General features: G+C 64.6%; 3 protein-coding genes across 10 annotated transcripts; 2 read left to right on the forward strand and 1 right to left on the reverse strand.

Moving 5' to 3' along the window:
* Window positions 1-68: 68 nt before the first annotated feature.
* MPP2 (MAGUK p55 scaffold protein 2) lies at window positions 69-7552 on the forward strand. Of its 5 annotated transcripts, none has more exons than XM_054088400.1 (12): window positions 69-167; window positions 1885-2003; window positions 2169-2321; window positions 2401-2550; window positions 2854-3081; window positions 4145-4276; window positions 4794-4899; window positions 5129-5197; window positions 5339-5500; window positions 5740-5942; window positions 6014-6142; window positions 6216-7552. In XM_054088400.1, the coding sequence occupies exons 1-12, from the start codon at window positions 137-139 to the stop codon at window positions 6390-6392; spliced, it is 1659 nt and encodes a 552-aa protein (XP_053944375.1). In that variant the 5' UTR covers window positions 69-136; the 3' UTR covers window positions 6393-7552. The 5 variants fall into 5 exon arrangements, with proteins under 5 accessions (XP_053944375.1, XP_053944377.1, XP_053944378.1 ...); XM_054088402.1 differs by lacking the exon at window positions 69-167 and adding an exon at window positions 561-613 and having other exon boundaries at window positions 6216-7551; XM_054088403.1 differs by lacking the exon at window positions 69-167 and adding an exon at window positions 633-655 and having other exon boundaries at window positions 6216-7551.
* A 185-nt stretch (window positions 7553-7737) lies between these two features.
* On the forward strand, window positions 7738-13500 carry LOC104068291 (all-trans-retinol 13,14-reductase). Its single transcript, XM_009571154.2, has 11 exons — window positions 7738-8402; window positions 8582-8764; window positions 9488-9717; window positions 10261-10456; window positions 10973-11170; window positions 11259-11384; window positions 11704-11842; window positions 11967-12076; window positions 12285-12451; window positions 12941-13100; window positions 13276-13500. Exons 1-11 carry the CDS (start codon window positions 8225-8227, stop codon window positions 13419-13421), a joined length of 1833 nt encoding a protein of 610 aa, XP_009569449.2. The 5' UTR covers window positions 7738-8224; the 3' UTR covers window positions 13422-13500.
* Window positions 13501-14005: 505 nt separating this feature from the next.
* Window positions 14006-19500, reverse strand: LOC128854549 (basic proline-rich protein-like). Of its 4 annotated transcripts, none has more exons than XM_054088459.1 (3): window positions 19366-19500; window positions 14559-14775; window positions 14006-14231 (listed from the first exon to the last, which is right to left on the reverse strand). In XM_054088459.1, exons 2-3 carry the CDS (start codon window positions 14772-14774, stop codon window positions 14127-14129), a joined length of 321 nt encoding a protein of 106 aa, XP_053944434.1. In that variant the 5' UTR covers window position 14775; window positions 19366-19500; the 3' UTR covers window positions 14006-14126. The 4 variants fall into 3 exon arrangements, 3 of the variants coding, with proteins under 3 accessions (XP_053944434.1, XP_053944433.1, XP_053944432.1); XM_054088458.1 differs by lacking the exon at window positions 19366-19500 and adding an exon at window positions 18379-18496; XR_008453579.1 differs by lacking the exon at window positions 19366-19500 and having other exon boundaries at window positions 14559-15927.
* Between the last annotated feature and the right edge of the window lie 1678 nt (window positions 19501-21178).

Here is a 21178-nt window from a genome sequence, read left to right on the forward strand (position 1 = left end):
ATGTCCAGCTGTGCCCGTGGGCGCCCGTGGGTGCCCAGCACTGCACGCCTGCGCAGCCATCCCCATCTCCAACCCCGTCCTGTTGGTGCCAGGCACGCGTGTGCAGCTGTGCCCATGTCCAGCTGTGCCCACAGCGATGCCGGCGGCCGCCCCCAGCTCCACCACGGGTGAGTTAACTAGGGCTGGGCACACATGCAGGGCACACGCGTGTGCAACCCGGCTGCTGTGGGTATGTACAGCGGGGGTGGCTCATGATGTGATCCAGGCTGTGTGTGGGGTGGGTGCTGTGGGGTGTGCACACACGTGTGCAAGGGGCACACGCAAGGCTGGTGTTATACACGTCTGTGTGTGGGTTGTGTGCGTGTGCGTGCGGAGGGGTCGCTGTGTGTGTGGGCAGCCCGTGCACGTGGCCGTGGGTGCGTGTGCAAGGGTGCGCGTGCAATGGGGGGGAGCGCGGGCCCTTTAAATCCGCATCCCCCCCCCCCCCCCGCCGGAGCCGCTCGCCGCCCCCCCTGCTGCCATGGCAACGGCGCAGACCCGCCCCCCCCCCCCCCCCCCGACCCCCCCTATTCCTCCGAACCGGGAGCTGCTGCTGCGATCAAGGGGGGGCGCGGTGAGTGTGCGGGGGGGGATGCAGGGGGGCGAGGATGCACGGGTAGGGGGCTGCACACAGCGAGGCACGGCGGGGATACACGGGGAGGGGATGCACGGGGGGATGCATGGGGGGGCACGGGGGGCACGGAGAGGTTGCACAATGGGGGGGATGCTTAGGGGGGTACGGGGTGGGGGGGCTGCACGGGGGGGCACGGGGGAGAGGATGCACGGGGTGGGCGGCTGAGGATGCACAGCCCGTGTGCCCGTGGGTTTGCACGCGAGCGTGAACGTGCCCGGGACGCGCGTGCACACGCGTGTGAGCGCGCACGAGTTCGCGTGCCCGCGATGTCCGAGGCCGCGCCCGCTCGCACACCCGCGTCCACACGGACTCGCTCGCACGGGACACGCACGCGCGTGTGAGTGTGCCCGGGGGGGGCGCGGGGGGGCTGCATTCGCCTCGCGCGCGCAAGGAGGTCTGTGCGGGGGGCTGCGCGTGCACGCGCGTGTGCGGGGGGGGCGGTACCCGGATCTGGGGGGGGGGCGGCGGCTCCGCCCGCAGCGATGAGCGGCCGAGGGGCTCCACCGCCCGCCCCCCCCGCGGCTCCGCCACCCCCAGGTACGGGGAGGGGGTGGAGGAGAGATGGTGGGATGGGGATGGGGATGGAGATGGGGGTCCCTCGGGTCGTGTGGCCCTCACGATATGGGGGGGCAGCCTGCATTGCTGCCCCCTCCCCCCCCCCCCCCCGGCTGCATCGCGAGCATCCTCGCCATTGCAGCGCAGCCTTCCAGCTGCACCGCCTCCCCCTCCAGCTGCATCCCCCATTCTCCAGCTGTGCCGCCCCCCCTTTTCCAGCTGCATTTCCCCCTTTTCCTGCTGCCTCCCCCCTTCTCCAGCTGCGTCGCCCTCCACCCCCCCCCGCCCAGGAGCTGCACTGCACCCCTCCTCAGCTGCATTGCTCTGCTTGGTTGCATTGCCCCCACCTGCATTGCACCCCCATTTGCTATTACAGCCCCCCTCCCAGCTGCTGCTTGTGACTGTGGGCAGTAACCCCCCTCTGGGGGGCTCTTGGGGGACTGGCTCTTGGGGGGGCTGTGCGTGGCCCCCGCTGCAGGGGGTGTGCGTGCGGTGCGGGTACAGGGAGGCCACGGGGGCTGCAGGTCTGCATGCAGGCAAGCTCTGTATGTGGAGATGGGAGGTTCCTTGGTTGGGGAAACTGAGGCACAGGGGTCTGTAGTGCCTGGCAGCCAGGGTTAGACCTTATCCTCCCCACCTGTCCCCTGCGCCCCCAGCCATGCAGCAGGTTCTGGACAACCTAATGGGGCTCCCCAGCACCCCCGGGGCTGCCGACCTGGACCTCATCTTCCTGCGTGGCATCATGGAGAGCCCCATCGTAAGGTCCTTGGCAAAGGTACAGTGGCGTGGGGGTGGCACTGTGTCCCCCACCGTGGGTGGCAGCGAACTGGGCACAATGGGGGCACGTGGGGGTGTGTGCTCCCGTGGTGGGAGCAGATGCTGAAGGTGTTACCTGGAGGGCAGCACAGGGGTCTCTAATCCCCCCCGCCCCCCCCCCCAGGCACATGAGCGGCTGGAGGAGACGAAGCTGGAGGCAGTGCGGGACAACAACCTAGAGCTGGTGCAGGAGATCCTGCGGGACATTGGGAACCTGGCGCGGCGGGATGGCGCGGCCGCCGAGCTCGCCCGCATCCTGCGTGAGCCCCACTTCCAGGTGGGACACGCGTGTGGCAGCATGTGCCGGGGCACGTGAGGGCGTGCGAGGCGTGCGTGACAGCCCTTGTGTCTTGCAGTCCCTGCTGGAGACCCACGACTCAGTGGCCTCCAAGAGCTATGAGACACCGCCCCCCAGTCCCGTGCTGGACCCCACCTTCAGCAACCAGCCCGTGCCCCCCGACGCTGTGCGCATGGTGGGCATCCGCAAGGCGGCGGGTGAGAACCTGGTGAGCCTTGCACAGGGGGGCATCGCGCTGGGTGGGGGGCATTGCTGGGTGCTGGGGACATCACCAGTTGGGGACATTGCTAGGTGTTGGGGACGCCACAGGTGCTGGGGGTTTACTGGGTGCTGGGTTTTGCTGCTTATTGGGGGTGTTTCTGGGTGCTGGGGGGGTTACCGGGTGCTGGGGCCATCACTGGAGTGGCGGGAGGTGCTGGGGGGGTTGCTGGGTGCTGGGTGAGTGCCATATGGATCTGTGGTGTTGGCATGGTTGTGGTGCCACGGTGCTGAGGGGGTTCCGTGCGTGCAGGGGGTGACGTTCCGCGTGGAGCGGGGGGAGCTGGTGATCGCCCGGATCCTGCACGGGGGGATGGTGGCGCAGCAGGGGCTGCTGCACGTGGGCGACGTCATCCGTGAGGTGAATGGGCGCGAGGTGGGCAGTGACCCGCGGGCGCTGCAGGAGAGCCTGCGCCACGCCAGCGGCAGCGTTGTCCTCAAGATCCTGCCCAGCTACCAGGAGCCCCACCCGCCCCGGCAGGTACCGGCCCTGTCTGTGCCCCCTTTCTGCCCCCCACATCTGTCCCCTACACCCAGCACCCTGCCCATGGATCTCCATCCTCTGCCCCTGTGTCCCCATCTCTGTATCCCCATGTCCATGTTGTCCCCAGGCCACCCTGCCAACATCCCTGTGCTCATGTGTCCCCTGTCCCCTTGCCATGTGCCTCATCTCCTCTTGTATCCTCTGTCCGCCCGTCCCCATGGACCCTGCGCACTGTTAGGGACTTGCCCTGTGCCCACGTGCCCCACGGCCAGCAGGACCCCAATGTCCCCACTGTGCCCTGTGAGCCTGGTGCTGTCGAGGGCACGTGGGTGCTGCAGTATATGCCCTGCCTTTGTCCCCATCCCTGCCCCTGTCACCACTCCTGCCCTGCCCTGTCCCTTCCCGTCCTTATCCCGTCCCTGTCCGCATCCCCACTGCAGGACTTGGGTGCCTGGGTGGCAAAGGGTGTCCTGTGCCCCCCTCCCTGTCCTGTGCCAGCCCGGTGCAGGCGCCTGCTGTCACCCTGGCTCCGCGGGGACAAAGCAGTGCTGTCCTTGTCCCCTGGCACTGCGTGTCCCTGTGGCAGTCTGGCCCCACAGTGCCCGAGGGCTGCCAGCGCTGGGCAGGGCTCCCATCTGCAGGCACACGCGTGTGTGGGGTGGTGTGTATGTGTGCCCCTGCACGCTCCGCACACATGTGTGCCATCGTGGGGGCAGTGGTGGTGGTGTTGGGCGCGTGTGTATGCCTGTGCGTGGCCGTGGGGGTCTGTGTGGGCATAGCCGTGGGTGTGCTGTGGGGTGTGGCAGCGGCTGCTAGTGCCGCCTGTGTGTGCGCAGGTGCTGTGCGTGCTTGGCTGCGCCGGGCGGCGGGGGGGCATGAGGTGGGGGGGAGTGCCTAGCAGGGTGCACACGCGTGTGTGGCTCTGTGAGTGTGCGTGTGGCGCATCTGTGTTTCCTCATGGCACACTGGGGAAACTGAGGCACAGGCGGCAGCTCCTGGGTGATGTGCAGCGGGGGTTCCAGGCGTCTGGCAGTGCCCCCTCCTCACTGACCCCCCCCAGGTCTTTGTCAAGTGCCACTTCGACTACGACCCGGCCACGGACAGCCTCATCCCCTGCAAGGAGGCCGGGCTGCGCTTCATGGCTGGTGACCTCCTGCAGATCGTCAACCAGGACGACCCCAACTGGTGGCAGGTCAGGGGGGCGGGAGGGGAATGGCCGCCCTCCTGGGGGGTCCCCCTGGCAGCTGCGGGCCATGGATGGCCAGGGGGGTCCCTGGGAGCTAGGGGGGTCCCTGGATCTGAGGAGGCTCCCTGGAAACTTGGGTGAGCCCTGGGTGCTGGAGGGGGGGCACTGGAGCCTGGGCCGGGGGGAGGAACTGTGGGTGTCGTTGTACGCAGTGGAGGAGATCTCCAGGAGCCGGGAGTGTTCCTGGGAGCTGGGGGGGGGTCCCTAGATCCAGGGAGGGATCCCTGGATCTGAAGAGGCTTCTTGGAAACTTAGGTGATCCCTGCAAGCTTTTGGGGGGCACTGGAACCGGGGGGGGGATGTCTGGAAGCTGTGGGGTACTGGGAGCTGGGGAGGGTCCCTAGGGCCAGGGTGGTGGGGGGGAATCCCTGGGAGCTGGGGAGTTGCTGTGGGGCTGAGGAGATCCCTGGGAGCTGTGGGGTCGCTGTGGGGCTGAGGGTTCCCCCGTGGCACTGTTCGCCAGGCGTGCCATGTGGAGGGCGGCAGCGCGGGGCTGGTGCCCAGCCAGCTGCTGGAGGAGAAGCGCAAAGCCTTCGTCAAGCGGGATGCGGAGGTGGCCCCCATGTCAGGTACGGAGCCCCCACCCATCCCGTGCCCGTCACCCCCCGAGGGATTCCCACACCCTATGGCTGTGTCCCTATTGCTCCATGGTGGTGTCCCCGTCCCTGTGGCACTGTCCCTATAGCAGGTCCCTGGTCCCCAGGTTGTCCCCGTGCCCATGGCACTGCCCGTGTGGCAGCTCCCAGCTCCCACGGCCCTGTCCCCCTCCCCAGCTCAGCCAGCCCATGCCCTCGGCAGGGGCCCTCTGTGGCAGCCTCAGTGGGAAGAGGAAGAAGAGGATGATGTACCTGACCACGAAGAACGCCGGTGAGTGTCTCCCGGCGGCGTTCCCCAGGAAAGGGGGATGGGATGGTCCCCAGGCTGCGCCCACGGCAGGCTTGTGGTGGCACCTCATGGGGTGCCCAGTTTGGGGTCCCATTGCGGGTTACAGCCCTGTCCCTCGTCCAGAGTTTGACCGCCACGAGCTGCTGATCTATGAGGAGGTGGCCCGCATGCCCCCCTTCCGACGGAAAACCCTGGTGCTCATTGGTGCCCAGGGCGTGGGGCGCCGCAGCCTCAAGAACAAGCTCATCATGTCGGACCAGGCGCGCTACGGCACCACCATCCCTTGTGAGTGTCCCCCTGCCCCTGTGAGCATCACTGTCCCCACGGGCATTGCTGACCCCATGAGCATCATCGTCCCCTGAGAGCATCCCTGTCCCCTGCGAGCATCCCTGTCCCTGGCATCCCTGTCCCCGTGAGTGTCAATCCCCACAAGCATCCCTGTCCCCTGCCAGCGTCCCCATGGGCTGTGGGTACCAGGGTGGGACCCTGGGGCAGGTGGCACTGAGCCAGGTGGTCCCGGGCAGACACGTCACGGAAGCCCAAGGAGAGCGAGAAGGACGGGCACGGGTACCGCTTTGTGTCACGGGGGGAGATGGAGGTGGACATCAAGGCGGGGCGGTACCTGGAGCACGGCGAGTACGAGGGCAACCTCTACGGCACGAAGATTGACTCCATCCGCGCGGTGGTGGAGGCTGGCAAGATGTGCATCCTGGACGTCAACCCCCAGGTAGGGGATATGCTGAGGGGGTGGCCTGGGCTGCCCCACACCGGGGCTCAGTGCTGTCCCGTCCCACCCAGGCAGTGAAGGTGCTGAGAACAGCTGAATTTGTGCCATATGTGGTCTTCATCGAAGCCCCAGGGCCTGAGACGCTGCGGGCCATGAACCGGGCAGCACTGGAGAGTGGCGTGGCCACCAAACAGCTGACGGTGGGTGCCCTTCCCGGGGCGAGGGAGGCATGGGGTGCGATGGGAAAACTGAGGCGGGGTCTGTGCGGGGCAGGAGGCTGATGCGAAGCGGACGGTGGAGGAGAGCAGCCGCATCCAGCGCGGTTATGGCCACTACTTCGACCTCAGCCTGACCAATGATGACCTGGAACGCACATTTGGGCGGCTGCGGGAGGCCATGGAGCGCCTGCGCACCCAGCCTCAGTGGGTGCCTGTCAGCTGGGTCTACTGACCCCTCCCTGGACCCCCGCCCCAGCCCGCCTGGATGGCTGGTGGGGGGGTAGTGGTGCCCTCTGCCCTATTCCCCCACTGCTGTGATGAGTGCGCCGTGCTCAGCGCTGCTGTGTGCTCGCGCTGCGGTGTCCCCTGCAGCCAAGCCCGGCCACTCTCCCCGTCCTACCCAGCCCCAGATTTATGGGGAGGGAGAAGCGGCCGGTGGGGTCGTACGGGGGGGAGGACAGACCCTCCAGGCCATGCCCACCTCCCACACAGCTGATTCACTGCCAAACCTGTCCCCCTCCCCGTGCTATCCCAGAGGATGTTTCCCCTCTGCCAGGGTGGGTACAAGCTAGGGGGGACAGGGAGAGTGGGGGGGTCCTCCAGCACTGTGTGGCTGTGGCCCTTCATGGTCCTGTGCCTCAGTTTCCCCATCTTAGGGCAGCGCGTGGGTCAGGACCCCCAGAGCTGGAGGGGTCCCACTCAGCTGGAGCCCCACGAGCTGCGTGGACCCAGGTGTCCCGGCTGACCCCCCACCAGGGACTACCTTTCACCTTGACCAGCGTGGGGGTCCCTCTCTGTCCCTTGTGCTCCCTATTGCCCCTTCCCAGGTAGCAATAACCCCTTGAGACCTTCTGCCCTTGTGGGTTTGGCCCTGTAATTAACCCTTAATTAATCTGGGGGGGCTGTGACCTCTCTGGGGCACTGCAGAGGGGCTGTTGTGGGGTGACCCCGAGGGATGGGAATGTGGGGAAGGCAGCGTGCACAAGTGTGTGCCCCATGCCATCAGGGTGTGTGTGCCCCCTCTCCTGCCCTGTCCCCTCAACCCCCCTGAAATTGCTCCATTTTGGTACTTTGCCGTGACTTTTATTAAAGATAAAGAGAGAAAAGCAGTGGGGTTGGTCCTTGTGGCCGGGTCCAGCCAGGCTGGGGCACAAAGGGGACTTGGGGTCACCAGCATCACCGCTGTCACCTGCGCCCCGCCCGGCCCCGCTCCCACAGGCGCTGCTGAGATTTTTGCTGCAAATCGGTGGTTTGTGCCAGTTTGGTGCCTGGGGGTGTTCGTGGGTCTGGGCGTGAGGGTGGGTGTGCACAAGTGTGTGCACGCATGGCTGTGTCTGGGGTGGGTGCACGGGAGTGGTTGGTTGTTGGGGAGGTTGGTGCGTGTGTGCATGTGTGTGGGTGGTGGTGTGTGCGCGTGTGTGTTCTTGCACACTCAGGCCCTTACTCGGTGCTGCCGGGAGGGGTCAGCAGAGCTGCAGGCAGCACTACTTGGGTGGGGGTGGTGGTGGTGTGTGTGTAGGGGCTCGGGTGTGCGTGTGGGGGTGTGTACGCGTGGGTGGGTGAGAACTGTGTCTGTGGGAGTGGGTAAGGGCAAACACGTGTGTGTGCACGGGGGGCATGGGTGTGCAGGTGCATTTGCACAGAGGGGTGGGTGTGCATGGGATGCGTCAGTGTGTGTGCAGCTTGCACACCTGTCTGTGCTCTTCCTTGCACAAGGGTGAGTGTGCATGCATTGCACAGGTACATGTGTGCATGCGTGCGTGTGTGTGCAGCACTCAATTAACCAGCACACACCTGCACCAAGCAGCCCTCCGCCCTGTGCATGTGTGTGTGTTAAGGCCGCAGGGTGCGGTGGCCATAGGGTGCCACGGCTGTAGCGTGCCATGGCCATAAGGTGCGGTGGCCGTAAGCTCCTGTGCCACTAAGCCGCGGTGGCTATAAAGCTGCGGTGGCTGTGAGGTGCCGTGTCTGTAATCCCCTCTGTCTCCAAGCCGCCGTGTCTGTCAGCTGCCCGGGCTGCGTGGCGCTGGGGCGATACAGTGCGGTGTCTGTTAGGTGCTGTGCATGGTGACAGTCATGTGGGCTGCTCTGCTGCTGCTGGTGGCCCTGGGCACACTGGCACTGGGGCTGGTGGCCCACCGGCTCCTGGCCCCGTCTGGCAACCCCTTCGCTCGGCCACCCCTGGAGCCCCCCCGGCCGCTGGTGACAGAGCCGCGTGCCCGTGACAAGGTCCTGAAGCAGGGTGAGTGCCGGGTTCATGCTGGCCATCTGTGTGTCTGTCTGTCTGTCCCATAGCACTCTGATGTGCTGTCTGTCCATCCCATTGCGCTCTGTGTGTTCTGTCCATCCCATTGCACTGCAGATGTGCTGCCTGCCTGCACGCCCGAGGGTGGGGGTGCTCAGGCACACTCGTGTGCGCAGGGTTCAGCATGCGCCGGGTGCCACTGGCACTGGATGCTGTGGTCATCGGCAGCGGCATGGGGGGCCTGGCGGCGGCTGGCACCCTGGCCAAGGCGGGCAAACGGGTTCTGGTGCTGGAGCAGCATGACCAGGCCGGCGGGTGCTGCCACACCTTCCAGGAGCGGGACATCGAGTTCGATGTGGGTAAGGACCCCCCGGCTGCCCCTACCCCGACCCCAGCACCTGTGCCTGGGCATCGGTACGTGTGCAGGCAGCGTGTGCAGGCAGTGTGCGGGTGTAGATCAGTGTATGCATGCGGATCAGCTGTCCCCTATGCTGCTGCGTGTCTGCAGGCTGGTTGTGTGCCTCTGCACACCCCTGTGCAGTGGGCTTGCAGGGTGTGTTTGCAGGGTGTGCATGCAGAGCCCCTGTGCGTGTGGCATACTCTGTTTGCACATCCCATCACTGCGTGTGCTCACACAGCGTGTGCATCGCATGCACTTGGTGCACACACATGCAGTGTCTGTCCCTGTTTTCAGTGCACACTGGGCAGGAGCGGCAGCGTATGCATGCGGTTTCTGCAGTGAGTGCACTGTTTGTTTGCATTGCATGTTTTTGTGGTGTGCAATGCGTGTGCATGCAGCCTGCAGTGCATTTGCAGCACACACACTGCATGCAGCACACGTGCAGTGTGTGCATGTGATGCACACGCTGGTTGCATGCAGTGTGTGCAATGTGTATGTGTGGTGCATGCATGCAGTGTGCGTGCTTGCAGCTCATCCCACACCACTGCCCCTTGAGGCAACTCACAGCAGGCGAAGGTTCAACACGAAATTGCCCCGCTCTGCACCCCAGGGGCCCCCACACGCGTCTGGGGTGGGAACAGGCAAGACCCCAGCTGCCCAGCCGCTGACCCCCTGCCCCCAGGCATCCACTACGTGGGGCAGATGCACGAGGGCAGCATGCTGCGCGTAGCGCTGGACCAGCTGACGGACGGGCAGCTCTGCTGGCAGCGCCTGCCCGACCCCTACGACGAGGTGGTACTGGGCCCCCGGCACTATCAGCTCCGCGCTGGCAAGACCGCCTTCGCCGCTGCACTGGAGGAGCAGTTCCCAGCCGAGAAGGAGGCCATCAGGGAGTTCATGAGGCTTTCCAAGGTGACAGTCCTGGGGACACCCTCCTGCGGGTGCTGGGATGTCCCCAGTGTGTGGGGCTGGACAGCCTGGGCGTGGGGATGGTGGTGGTGGCACTGGTGAGGCTGGGTGATGCGTTAGCATGGATTATGGTCATGGTGGGGAGCGGGAATGTTGGGGACAAGTGTAATGAAGGGGACAGAAGCGGTGAACATGGTGGTGAAGCAGGTGATGGTCATTATGGGGACAAAACCGATGGACCTTGGGACAAGAGCGGCGGTCATGGTGGGAAGGGCCAGTGGGAATGTTGAAAACACAGGTGATGGTCACAATGAGGACACGAGTGATGGTCATGGTCTGGGACAGAAGCAGTGAGCATGTTGGGGATGATGTGACCGTCATGGTGGAGACAAGTAATGGGGATGGTGTGGCCAGGGGTGATGGGCACGGTGGGGATGGGTGCTGGGGACGCGCAGGCGGTGCTGGGGTTGCGGTAGCGGCAATCATGAGGCGGCAGCGGTGCAGCCATGGCAGTGGCTGGGGTGACACAGGGCGGTCCCCACGCAGATGGCCTCGCGGCACGTGGCGCTGCTGGTGGTGTTGAAGCTGATGCCGCGGTGGCTGGCTGCCCTCCTGGTCCGCACTGGCCTCATCTACCGCATCTCGCCCGTCTTCCGCATGGCAGCCACCAGCCACAGCGAGGCCGTGGCTCAGCTGACGGCTGACCGTGACCTGCGTGCCCTGCTCAGCTACCTCTTCTACGGTCAGGGGCCATCGCGACAAGGGGGGTGTTGTGATAGGGACAGTGTGGTTGTGATAAGGAAGGAGTTGTCATGTTAGGGAGGAGCTGTCATGATAGTGAGGGCACCGTGGTGATGGAGGAGGATGGTGCTGCAATATGGGAGGTTATGTCATGATAGGGGAGGGCTCCGTCATGACAGCGGAGGACTCTGTTGTGATGAGGAGGGCTGCATCATGGTTGGGAGCGCTGTGTTGCGATACTGTAGTCCGTGTCGTGATACAGGAGGGCTATGTTGTGGTAGAAGGCTTGCGTTGTGATAACAGAGGTGTGTTGTGATAGAGGAGAGCACCATGAGGACAGGGAGGGCTGGATTGTGATGGGGAGGGCTGTGTCATGATAGGAGAGGCTGTGTTGTGACAGGGGAGGGCTGTATCATGATAGATGAGGGCCGCATCGTGATAGGGGAGGCCACATCGGGATGGGGACTGCCCTGTGTCAGAGGCCGCTGTGCCCATCTGCCATGGTCCCTGTCCCCAGGCACGGCACCGCGGGACTCCAGTTTCCTGGTGAATGTGCTGATGCTGCACCACTACCAGCGCGGGGCTTGGTACCCGCGTGGTGGGGCCAGCGAGGTTGCCTTCCATGCTGTGCCCCTCATCGAGCGTGCAGGGGGGGCCGTGCTGGTGCGCGCCCCTGTCACCCGCATCCTTGTCTCCCCCGCCGGCACTGCTGTGGGTGAGTGCCGAACTCCCCGCCCTGGATCCCCCAGGGGGACATGATGGGGACAGGGTGGCAGTGCTCCTCTTACCCCCCATGCCCCCAGGGGTGGTGGTGCAGAAGGGCCCGAGCGAGGAGGAGGTGGAGATCCTAGCCCCCATCGTCATCTCCGATGCTGGCATCTTCAACACCTTTGGCAAACTGCTGCCCCCCCAGCTCCGCAGCCACCCAGGTACTGCGGCCCCGTGTCCCTGTCTCTATCCATGCCCCACATACCTGCTGTCCCTGAGCCCCACAACCCTGATGTCCCTCATCCCTATGTCCCCAGCATCTCTGCGTCCTCATGTCCCCAGCATCCCTGTGTCCCTGTTGTGCCCAGCATCCCTGCATTCCTGGCATCACTGGTGTCTTCAGCATCCATTTGTTCTCATGTCCCCCGTGTCCCCATCTTCTGATGCCCTCGGTGTCCTTCTGGAACCCCTGTGTCCCCGGCATCCCTGATGTCCCCTCTGCAGGGACGAGGCATCATCTCCCACCCTGCATCCCCACAGGCATCCTCTCCCGCCTGGCCATGGTGCGGCATGGCATGGGCTCCTTCCTGGTGTTCGTGGGGCTGCGGGGCAGCGCGGCCGAGCTGGCCCTGCCGGCCACCAACTTCTGGATCTACCCCCACAACGACCTGGATGCCATGTGAGGGACCCGGCACTGCGGGGCGCAGGGCACGGGGCTGGGGGGCACACTGGGGGTGAGATGGGTGCACGGTGGGTGAGATGGGTGCATGGTGGGTGCCCAGCGCTGCCTGCTCTGTCCGCAGGATGACCCGCTACACCACCCTGAGCCGCGATGAGGTCCCCGAAAACCTGGCCATGATGTTCATCACCTTCCCCGCAGCCAAGGACCCCACCTACGAGCAGCGGCACCCGGGTAGGGAGTCGGAGGGCCCCTGAGTCCTCATTGTCCATTCCCCCGGCAGCTCTACAGCCCTGATCTGCTTGGCTTTGCGGGCTCAGAGGCTCCTCAATCGCCGCCCAGGATTGCAGGGTGGCACCAGCACCACTGCCATGTCCAGGTCTGGCACTGGGGTGCCCCGCAGCGGGATGGGGGTGTCACCAGCTGTCCCCACCCCTTGCAGGCCGGTCGTGCATGACCATCCTGACCATGGCGCGGTATGAGTGGTTTGAGGAGTGGGCTGGGACCCACGCCAAGCATCGCGGCCCCAACTACCAGCAGTACAAGCTGGCCATCGCCCAGCGGCTGCTGGAGCGTGCTCTGCAGCGCTTCCCTCACCTCCACGACAAGGTGACAGGGTTCCTGCGGTGTCCCCTGCCAGGAGGGTGGGCATCGCGGATGGGGTGTCCTGGGGGAGCAAGGGAATAGGAATGGATGAGGGGTCCCACTGCCCTGTGGGTCTGAGGTGTCCAGCAGGGACTGGGTGCTCTGTGGGTGGGGGATTCCCAAGCAGGGTTGGGATGGCCAGTGGGAATGGGGTGCCCTGTGGGGGGTGCACAGAGTGGATATGGAGTGCAGAGGGGGGACTGGGTGCCCTGGGGGAATGGGCTGCCCAGTGGGGATGAGCCCAAGAGCACCCAGCAGGGACAGGGTGCCCTGCCAAGCCGTAGGACACGACAGCCCCCAGGGTCATTGCACTGTACGCTCAGACCTGGTGTGGTGGGACATGCTGCTCAGTGGGATGAGTCGACCCGCACGCCCATGTACCCCAAGAACCTACATGTGCCCCTTGCACACCGCGATGTGCCCTGAGCACCCACCATGCCCCTTTCCGGGCAGGTGGAATTTGTGGAGGCGGCATCACCGCTCACCAACCAGCACTACCTGGCGGCTCCTCGCGGGGAGATGTACGGGGCTGAGCACGACGTCGGCCGCTTCAGCCCGGCCGTGGTGGCTGCCATGAGAGCAGAGACGCCTGTGAAGAACCTCTACCTTACAGGTAAGGGACCCGTGTCACTATGTGCCCTTGTCCTGCTGTTCCATGCCCATCTCCAGATGGTGTTCCCAAGGGCTCCCTGCAGCGGGGGATGATGTCCCACAGTGGTGGCACTGTCCCCCATGGTGGTGGCAGTGTCTCCACCAGTGCTGACCATGTCCCACTGGCTCATCCGCAGGGCAGGATGTGTTCAGCTGCGGGCTGGCGGGGGCCCTGCACGGGGGGCTGATCTGCGCCTCCACTGTCCTGGGCCGCCTGCTCTACCTGGACCTGCTGCTCCTCAAGAAGAAGATCAAGCGGCGCCAGGTCCGGCAAGCGGCGTGAGTGGCCGGGGACACCGGCTGTGGGGACAGCCCTGTGCCAGGGAGTGCTCCTGGTTCAATAAACCCCAATGTCCCGCTTGCCCAGGCCCATGTCTTGTGGGGATGGGATGGGGACAGGGTGGAGTGGGGTGGGATGGGATGAGGATAGAGCTGAGGTGGGATGAGAGGAGACGGGGACGGGGTCTGATGGGATGGGGGTGAGGATGAAATAGGGTAGAGATGGGATGGGAATGGGAACAAGGGTAGGGATGAGATAGGATGAGGATTGGCTGGGGATGGTGATGGCAACAGGAATGAGGATGAGATGGTATGAGGGTGGGGACAGAGATGGGCATGGGCATAGGACTGGGATAGAATGGGGTTAGGGATAGGGATGGGGACAGGGCTGGGGCGCCAGCTGACGCACGCTCACAGAGCCCCTGCAGTGCCAGGGTGCACTCACAGCTGGAGGCGGCAGTGGAGGATGACAGATTCTCCCCCTGTGCCCCGCTCCCTTGAGCCTCCCCAGCCCCCAAAACCAGAACAGCAGGGAGTTATTTTATAATTTTAAAACAATAAATAGAGAAATTACCCCCCATACTGTGTGTTGAGGGGGAGCGTACAGAGTCGGGGTAGGGGGGACACGGACGCAGGCGGCCCTCCTAGGGACCACCCCGACTCCTGGATCCGTGTCCCCCAGTGCACTGTCCGCGGGCGGGGGTCACCTCTACGAGCCAGTCTGAGTGGTGAGGGGGGGCTGAGCCTCAGGCCCACGGCCGCATTCGGGGCACGGCCCTTGGGGGGGTGGGTAGAGGAAGGGCTTCGCTGTCACCTAAGGATGAATGTGGGGTTCAGGGAGGGGGGTACGTGGGCCCCTCTGGCTCCCAGGGAACCAGGAGCCTCAGAGGGAGGAGGGTGCCCCCACCCAAGGCTGAACCCAAGACACTGGAAGTGGGCTCCCCCCGGTACGAGGAGGAGCATCTCATGAGCCCCCCGAGTCTCCCCATGCCCTGTTGAGCCCCACGGCCTCAGCACTCCTGAACTCCAGAGCCCCCATAGCCCCATCTCCCACCACCCTATAAATAACGCCATCACCCGCCATGCCATAGACCCCAACCCCACAACCAGGTGCCCAGCGCCCACTGACTGTGGTTCGTACCTCGCTGTAGGCGGGGGGCTCCAGCCCCACAGGGATGGTCCCGCCGGGCAGGCTGGGGAGCGCGGGCATTGGGGCCGGCGGGGGGCACATGGGGCCCTGGGGGTCCCTGTAGGATGGGGGGGTTGTGGGGTCGTGGTACAACTTGCGGCAGATGTGGAAGATCACCATGAGGAAGACGACGGCGATGAGGATGATGATGATGATGAAGAACATCATCCTGGGGGCACAGAGAGGTACATGCTGAGGGCTGGCAGGGCACCCCTCCCCAGCACCCTGGGGTGCCTTGACCCTCCCATAGACCCCCCCCTTACTGTCCGCAGACCCACAGTGCACAGGGGGCCTCCTCCAGCCCCTCATCCCCATCAGCCATCCCAGGAACCCTTCCCGGGCACGGCACCCACTGCGGGGTTCCCACGGCCTTCGCCCCCGCTGTGCCCCCCCGTCAACAAACCCGGGCGTCCTGGCATCTGCTGGCACTGCCGCGCCACGCTCCTCACCCGTCGGACTTTGGACCTGGGTGCCCCAGCACCCAGCACCCAGGTGCCCTTTGCCCTGTCCCTGCCCCACGGCAGACCTTGCCCTGGGTGGGGGCCTGAGTGACCCCGGCGGGGGCAATTTGGGGTGGGCTGGGCCACTTTGGGTGGTGGGACTGAGCTGTGGGTGCTGGCACAGCCGTGGGGTGCTGCGCCCCTGGATTGTCTCCCTACTGGGATGGGAGTTCCCGAGGTGTGGAGGAGGCTCTGTCCTGGCCTGTGCCTCTGTCTGTCCTCTAGTGCTCGGTGCTGCACGGGGTGTGGGGGTGTCACAGGTCCCAAGGTCTCCTGCTGCCAGCCTGGATGCCTGGGCTCCTCAGGAACAGGGGTCCCATGCTGGGGGGGGGGCACCCCTGCCCTGGCTCCTCTCCTTTCTGCAGTGTGCCCCTCCCTGTCCCCTTGCATCCCTCTTGCATCTCCCCAAGCCACTGCATTCCTCCTGCCTCTCCCTCCATCCCCTCCTCCTTCCATCCCTCTTTTCTCAAGCCCTCTCAGCCCTCCCTCCTTGGCCCATTTTGGGGTGCTCGGGGGCTTCGAGCTCAGCTCTGTGTCCCCCTCGGATGTGCCCAGCCTGGGGGACACCCCGGGGTGACCACAGCCCCTGCTCGTCCACACCCCATCTGGCTCCCAGCTGCAGGCTGGGTCCCTTCCCTGTGGCTGCTGATGTGGCAACCAGTGCGGCCCCATCCCATGCTCTGTCCTCATGTCCCTGTGTCCCCTTCTCCATATCCCTGTCTCCCTGTATCCGTATGTCCTCTTCTCCATATCCCTGTGTCCCCAGTGCCACTGTTGCCCTGACCCACGGGGCTGAGCTGACGGCAGCTGCTCCCTGCTCGGCGCTGGTGTTTCCCTGGTCCTTCGTGGCCCCCAGACTCCTCTCACCATCCCAACTCCCCCTGGATCCAGCCCCGTGCCCCATCTAGGGGGTCTTGGGAGCAGCCGTTGCTGAGCCTTGGCTTTGTGTGGGGAGGGGGTTTAGGGTGCCCTCGTGTTGGTTTTGGCTCTGTCTGGTGTGGGGACAGAGGGGGCACTTGGGGAGGGCTGGAGTTGGGGAGGATGCTGGGGGGCTCACAGGTGCACGAGGTGGCACAAGGGATGCGCAGGGGACGCCCAGGGTGGCACAGGGGATGCCTGGCCTTGCACACCCTTTGGCCGTGCCCTGCTGCCGTGGCAGAACCATGCCCCCACGCCGAGAGGGGGGCGAGGAGCCATCGGCGAGGCCAGAGGATCGGGATCGCTGCAGGTGTGAAGAGCCACAGAGCCGTAAGCTCCCCAAAGCCGATCAGCGCCCTGAGCCCCGAGCCGGGACTGTGCCCATGGGGCTGCCCCACACCGTGTCCCCAGCGCGGCAGTGGTGGGCGGCGAGCAGGATGAGGGTGAGTTGCCCAAGGGCAGGTGGGGAGGTGGTGTGTGTGGGACACTGGAGAGTGACAGGGGGACAGAGTGGGATGCTGGGGGAGATGGGGGCTCAGCAACCTGGGGACCGGGGTGGTGGGGCCGTGGGCACCGAGGCACTGCCATAAGCAGGATCATCCCTCTAAGGGGTTTACGGCTGCCCCGGGCACGGGGGCTGCGCCACGGGCCACAGGGCAGCTCCAGCGGTGTAATTGGCTCAAGGGCTTAACAAAGGATTTGTCGCCACGCGTCCTCCAGTGCCCCTGGTGGGTTCAACATCAGGGACCCACAAAATCAGCCTCTTGGTCAGGCAGAGCCCCCTGAGCCAGGCAAGAGCCCCCCCACCTCCAGCACTCCCAGCTGCACTGAGTTTGCCAGGTCTCTGCTGTGGGGGTTCCTCAGCCCCCAGGGCCACGGGTGCTGGCACCCTGTGCCCACCCTGGGGTCAGGGTGCTGGTTGTGCACCCACCCTGAGGATGAGAGGGTGTCCGGGGCTTTTTTGGAGCTTGTAATTACACAGCAGCTACAGGCAGGGTAGAATTAAACCCAGGCTGGAGCCAGAAATAGCCATGAAGGCAGGTGGGTGCCGGCGGCCAAACCCAGCTGGACACGCGGGCACTGGAATGGGGGATGCACACACACACAAACGCATGCACACATGCATGCACACACACACATGCTTGCAACACATGTGTACACACATATCCCAGCACACGGTGCTTCCCCTGGCCCCATCAGGATCTCCCCATGCCTGCGGGTAATGGGATGCCAGCCCTGTGCCCGCTGCCAAGGCTGCCCTGGTGCCACCGGTTCCGGCGGGCACAGCCCTGCCCTGGCACAGGGACCAGCGCTGTCCCGGCTGCTGTCCCCAGGTGACCCTGTCTGTCCGCTGCCCGCTTCCCAGCCCAGGGTGGAGGGGAGGCATGGGCAGCCGGGCAGTGGTGCTGTCCTGGCACGGCCATGCCAGGGGGGACAGACCCCTGTCCCCATCACATCCCTGCAGAGGCATGAGGCAGGGGGAGCCGGGTGGGCTCTGGGCTCCACGAATGCCTCCTACACTCCCCCTGCTTGCTTTTGGTTGAGTTGGCGGCGCTGCCAGCACTGGTAGACATGGGGTTGCGTAAGCAGCTCTGCCGAGGGCGCCCCAAAAACATGAAAACCGGCTGTGGTGGGAGCTTCCTGATGGGCACAGCCGCGTCCCTGCTTGCAGTAGCCAGTGGTGGCACACTGCCGTGCCTCAGTTTCCCCAGTGGGCTGAGGGGCTGAGATGTTACCGTGCACACGGATGCACCCAAGTGTGGTCCCTGTTTCTCCCCTGGGGCTGCTCATGCTACCAGGGGGGCACAGATGCTGTGCTCACCCGCTCTGCGCACACAAGCGTGCACAAGTGTGCCCTAATACACCCAGGCTTGCACAAGAGCGACGTGCATGAGCTCCCCACAACCAACTCGTCTACTTCCCAGGACAGGGACGTTGCAGAGGGGACTGTGCATGTGTCTGTCCCCTCCCCTGCACCCTGTCCAGGCTGCCATCACCCCGACCCCATCCCCGCTGGCCCTGTGCCCCCTTCCCCACCGCGGCCCCTCTCCCCTCCCTCGGCCCAGCCTTTTCCCTTTCAGCTCTGCTGTTTGAAGCTATTTTTTCCACAGCTCCTGCCAAGAGCCACTAATGAGAAACAAACGGGCTCCTCCGACCACTGCTGCTCCCAGCCCACACACCTCTGGCTGCCCATCCGACAGGGACAGGGCATCGGCCTCCCGCCCACCCTCGGCATCTCCGTTCTTGCCAGCCAGGATCATCTCAGGGTATCTCCACATTGCCCATGTGCCACCATCCCAGGACATCTCCATTCTGTCCATCCAGCCACTGTCCCTGGGCATCTCCATCCTTACCTGTGGGTGCCATCCATGACATCTCAGTCCTGCCTGTATGCCGCTGTCCCTGGGCATGTCTATTGTGGCCAGCCACCATTCTAGGCATCTTTATCTTTCCCAGTGGTCACCGTCCACAGGCATCTTCATCCAGCATCGTCCCTGGGCATCTGTGTCCTGCCCACATGCCACCATCCCAGGCATCTTCATCCCATCCATCCAGCCACCATCCCCCGGCATTTTTGTCCTGCTCATCCAGCACTATCCCTGGTCTTCTCCATCCCACTGCAGTGTAGACATGGGCCAAGAAGGGTCCCAGTGTCTCCCTGGTGCCACGTGTCCCTGCGACAGCTTACTTCTCTTGTGTCCATCCCCATGGGGACGCAGCTGTGGCTGTGGCTGTGTGCAGGATCAGGCCAGGCACAGGAGGGATGCAGGAGGCGGGAGGGACTCCCGAGCTGGCCCCCCTGCTGGGTCCCCCAGTTCCCCTGTCTGCTGCGGGCTCAGCCGGGGCTGCAGCCAAGCCCGTGCTGTTCCAGTTGGCCCCAGCCCGGCCTCGAGTTATCGGCAGCTTTACAACGGGGTCACATTTTCCACCGAGCAGTGTTTGTGTTTGAAAAGCAGCCGGGAGGAGGTGAGGAGGGAGCGCGGGAGAAAGGATTCACACTGTGGGGAAATGGCTTGGGGGGCAGGAGGTGCATTTACGGGGCAGGGATGGAAGTGGGATTCACACCCAGGGATGGAAGCAGCAGTTGGAGGTGAGAGTGGTTTGAGGGATGGGAGCGGTACCCAGGCTGGGAGGGTGGGTCAGGAGGAGCATCACCTGGGGATAGGAGAAGTACCCAGGGACTGGGGCGTTACCTGGGGCTGGGAGGACAATTTGGATGTGGGAGCATTGCTCGGGGATGGGGGCTGCACTTGGGAGTGGCAGCATTGCCTAGGGATGTGCGAGGTACCTGGTGATGGGAGCATCACCCAGAGACGCCACAGGCATCGCGTCAGACAAACCTTTCTGCTTCCTCCACCACAGCCTTGAGGCTCCTGGGCCAGCGATGACCAAGCCAGTCCTGCAGTGAGTGCCTCTCCTCGAAGCCCCCTCCTCATCCTCAGGCTCTCCCTGCCCCCATGTCGGGCTCACCCCACAGCTGCGGTGGTGGGGCCAGGATGGTTCCTCGAGCGAGTGAGCGGCAGCCAGGCGCGCCGGAGGGGACGTCACAGGGGCCGGATCCTCGCCGGCTTCCTCGAAGGAGCAGCTGCAGCCTGCCAGGGTGACGCTGGCGGCTCGGGGCTGACCTGGTTTCTCTCCTCCAGCCCTTTCTCACCCTGCATCCCCCTGGCCAGGCCTGGCCCTGGTGCAGAGCAAGCGCCGAGCACGCCAACGGCTTCCTGCGGGGGTGGAGGAATTTGGCACCCAGCCGTGGGCTGGGAGCTGGACACCGCACAGCAGCACGGCCCACCCAGCACCGCCTGCCCCATAGCGGTTGTGGGGACCTCCACCGCCCTCCTGAGAACGGGTCCCTCCATGGTGATGGGGACATCAGAGGGAGGTGGCGAGTGGTGGCCCATGTGGGGCTTGCCTTGTGTGCAGCCTTGAGTGTGCACATGAGTGACACAGGTACGTGAATCCGCCTGGGGCTGCCAGACACGCACGTGTGCATGAGCAAAGGTTGCACACACACAGGACTTGCAAGAATAGGGGTTGCACACAAGGTTGCAGACACAGGGGTTGCACACACACAGGGTTATGCACATAAGGGTTGCACCCTCAGGACTTGCGCACACACAGGAGTTGCGCGCGCAGGAGTTGCGCACGCAGGGGTTAGAGCTGCAGGAGTTGCACACCCAAGTCTGATGTGCAGGGCTTGCACCGCCCCCCCCCAGCCTCTCTCCGCCCGCTTCCTCCAGCTCCTGGGGTGTCTGGGAGCACAATGTCCTACTTGGCTGAGGGTCGCAGACTTGGCCCCCAGCTCCCAGATATGTCCCTTTGGGATATCTGTGTCACCAGGGAGGGCACTGAGGGACTGGGGCCCGTGCTGTGACCCATGTGTCCCCCCCTCCCCAGCCCAGGGACCCCCAGGAGCCCTCAGGGCTTTGGAAGATGCTGTTCTCAGCTGAGCTGATCCAACCGCGGCCCCAGAGCAGGGAGGGGACAGCGTGGCGTGGGCCCAGGGACCAGCACCTCTGCCAGGGTCCAGCAGCCAGTGCCAGCAGAGATGTCCCACCACGTGCTGTGACCACCGTGGTCCCCAGGGAGGTCCTGGCCATGGAGAGGCTCCAGCTGCCCACAGGCTCCAGCTGGGAAGTGCTTAGGAACAGAGACACTGCGTGTCCCAGTCTGGCATAGTCTGTGGCTGTCGTGGTGGGGGACAGGGAGTGTGAGGGTGGAAAGGCAGCGGTGGTGAGGGAATGGGATGGACGGAGACGGTGGTGGAGGCACTGATGGAGGAGAGAGGACGGATGGAGCAGAGAGAGGGAGGGAGGAGTGTACGGGCACAGAGAGGGAGGAATAAAAATAGGAATGGGTATGTGTAGCATGATGGAAGGGTGGGAAGATGGATGGAGAGATGGAAGGAGGGACAGATGGGTGGATGGAGGCAGGGATGGAGAGATGGATGCATGGATTGACAGATAGATGGAGGGAGAGGGATGGATACACGAAGGAACAGATGGTGGAGGATAGATGGGAAGCTGGAGTGAGGAGGGATGGCTCTGTCATGGTCAAATGAGGCATTTAATGGTGTGGCATTGTCAGACCCTAAAAGCTGGAAGTCAATTGATTTCCCCACAATCCCTTTTATTCCCTCGCTGGCCCCACACCCCC

This window comes from Cuculus canorus, chromosome 25 (genome assembly GCF_017976375.1).
Source record: "Cuculus canorus isolate bCucCan1 chromosome 25, bCucCan1.pri, whole genome shotgun sequence".
Classification (NCBI taxonomy): Eukaryota; Metazoa; Chordata; class Aves; order Cuculiformes; family Cuculidae; genus Cuculus; species Cuculus canorus.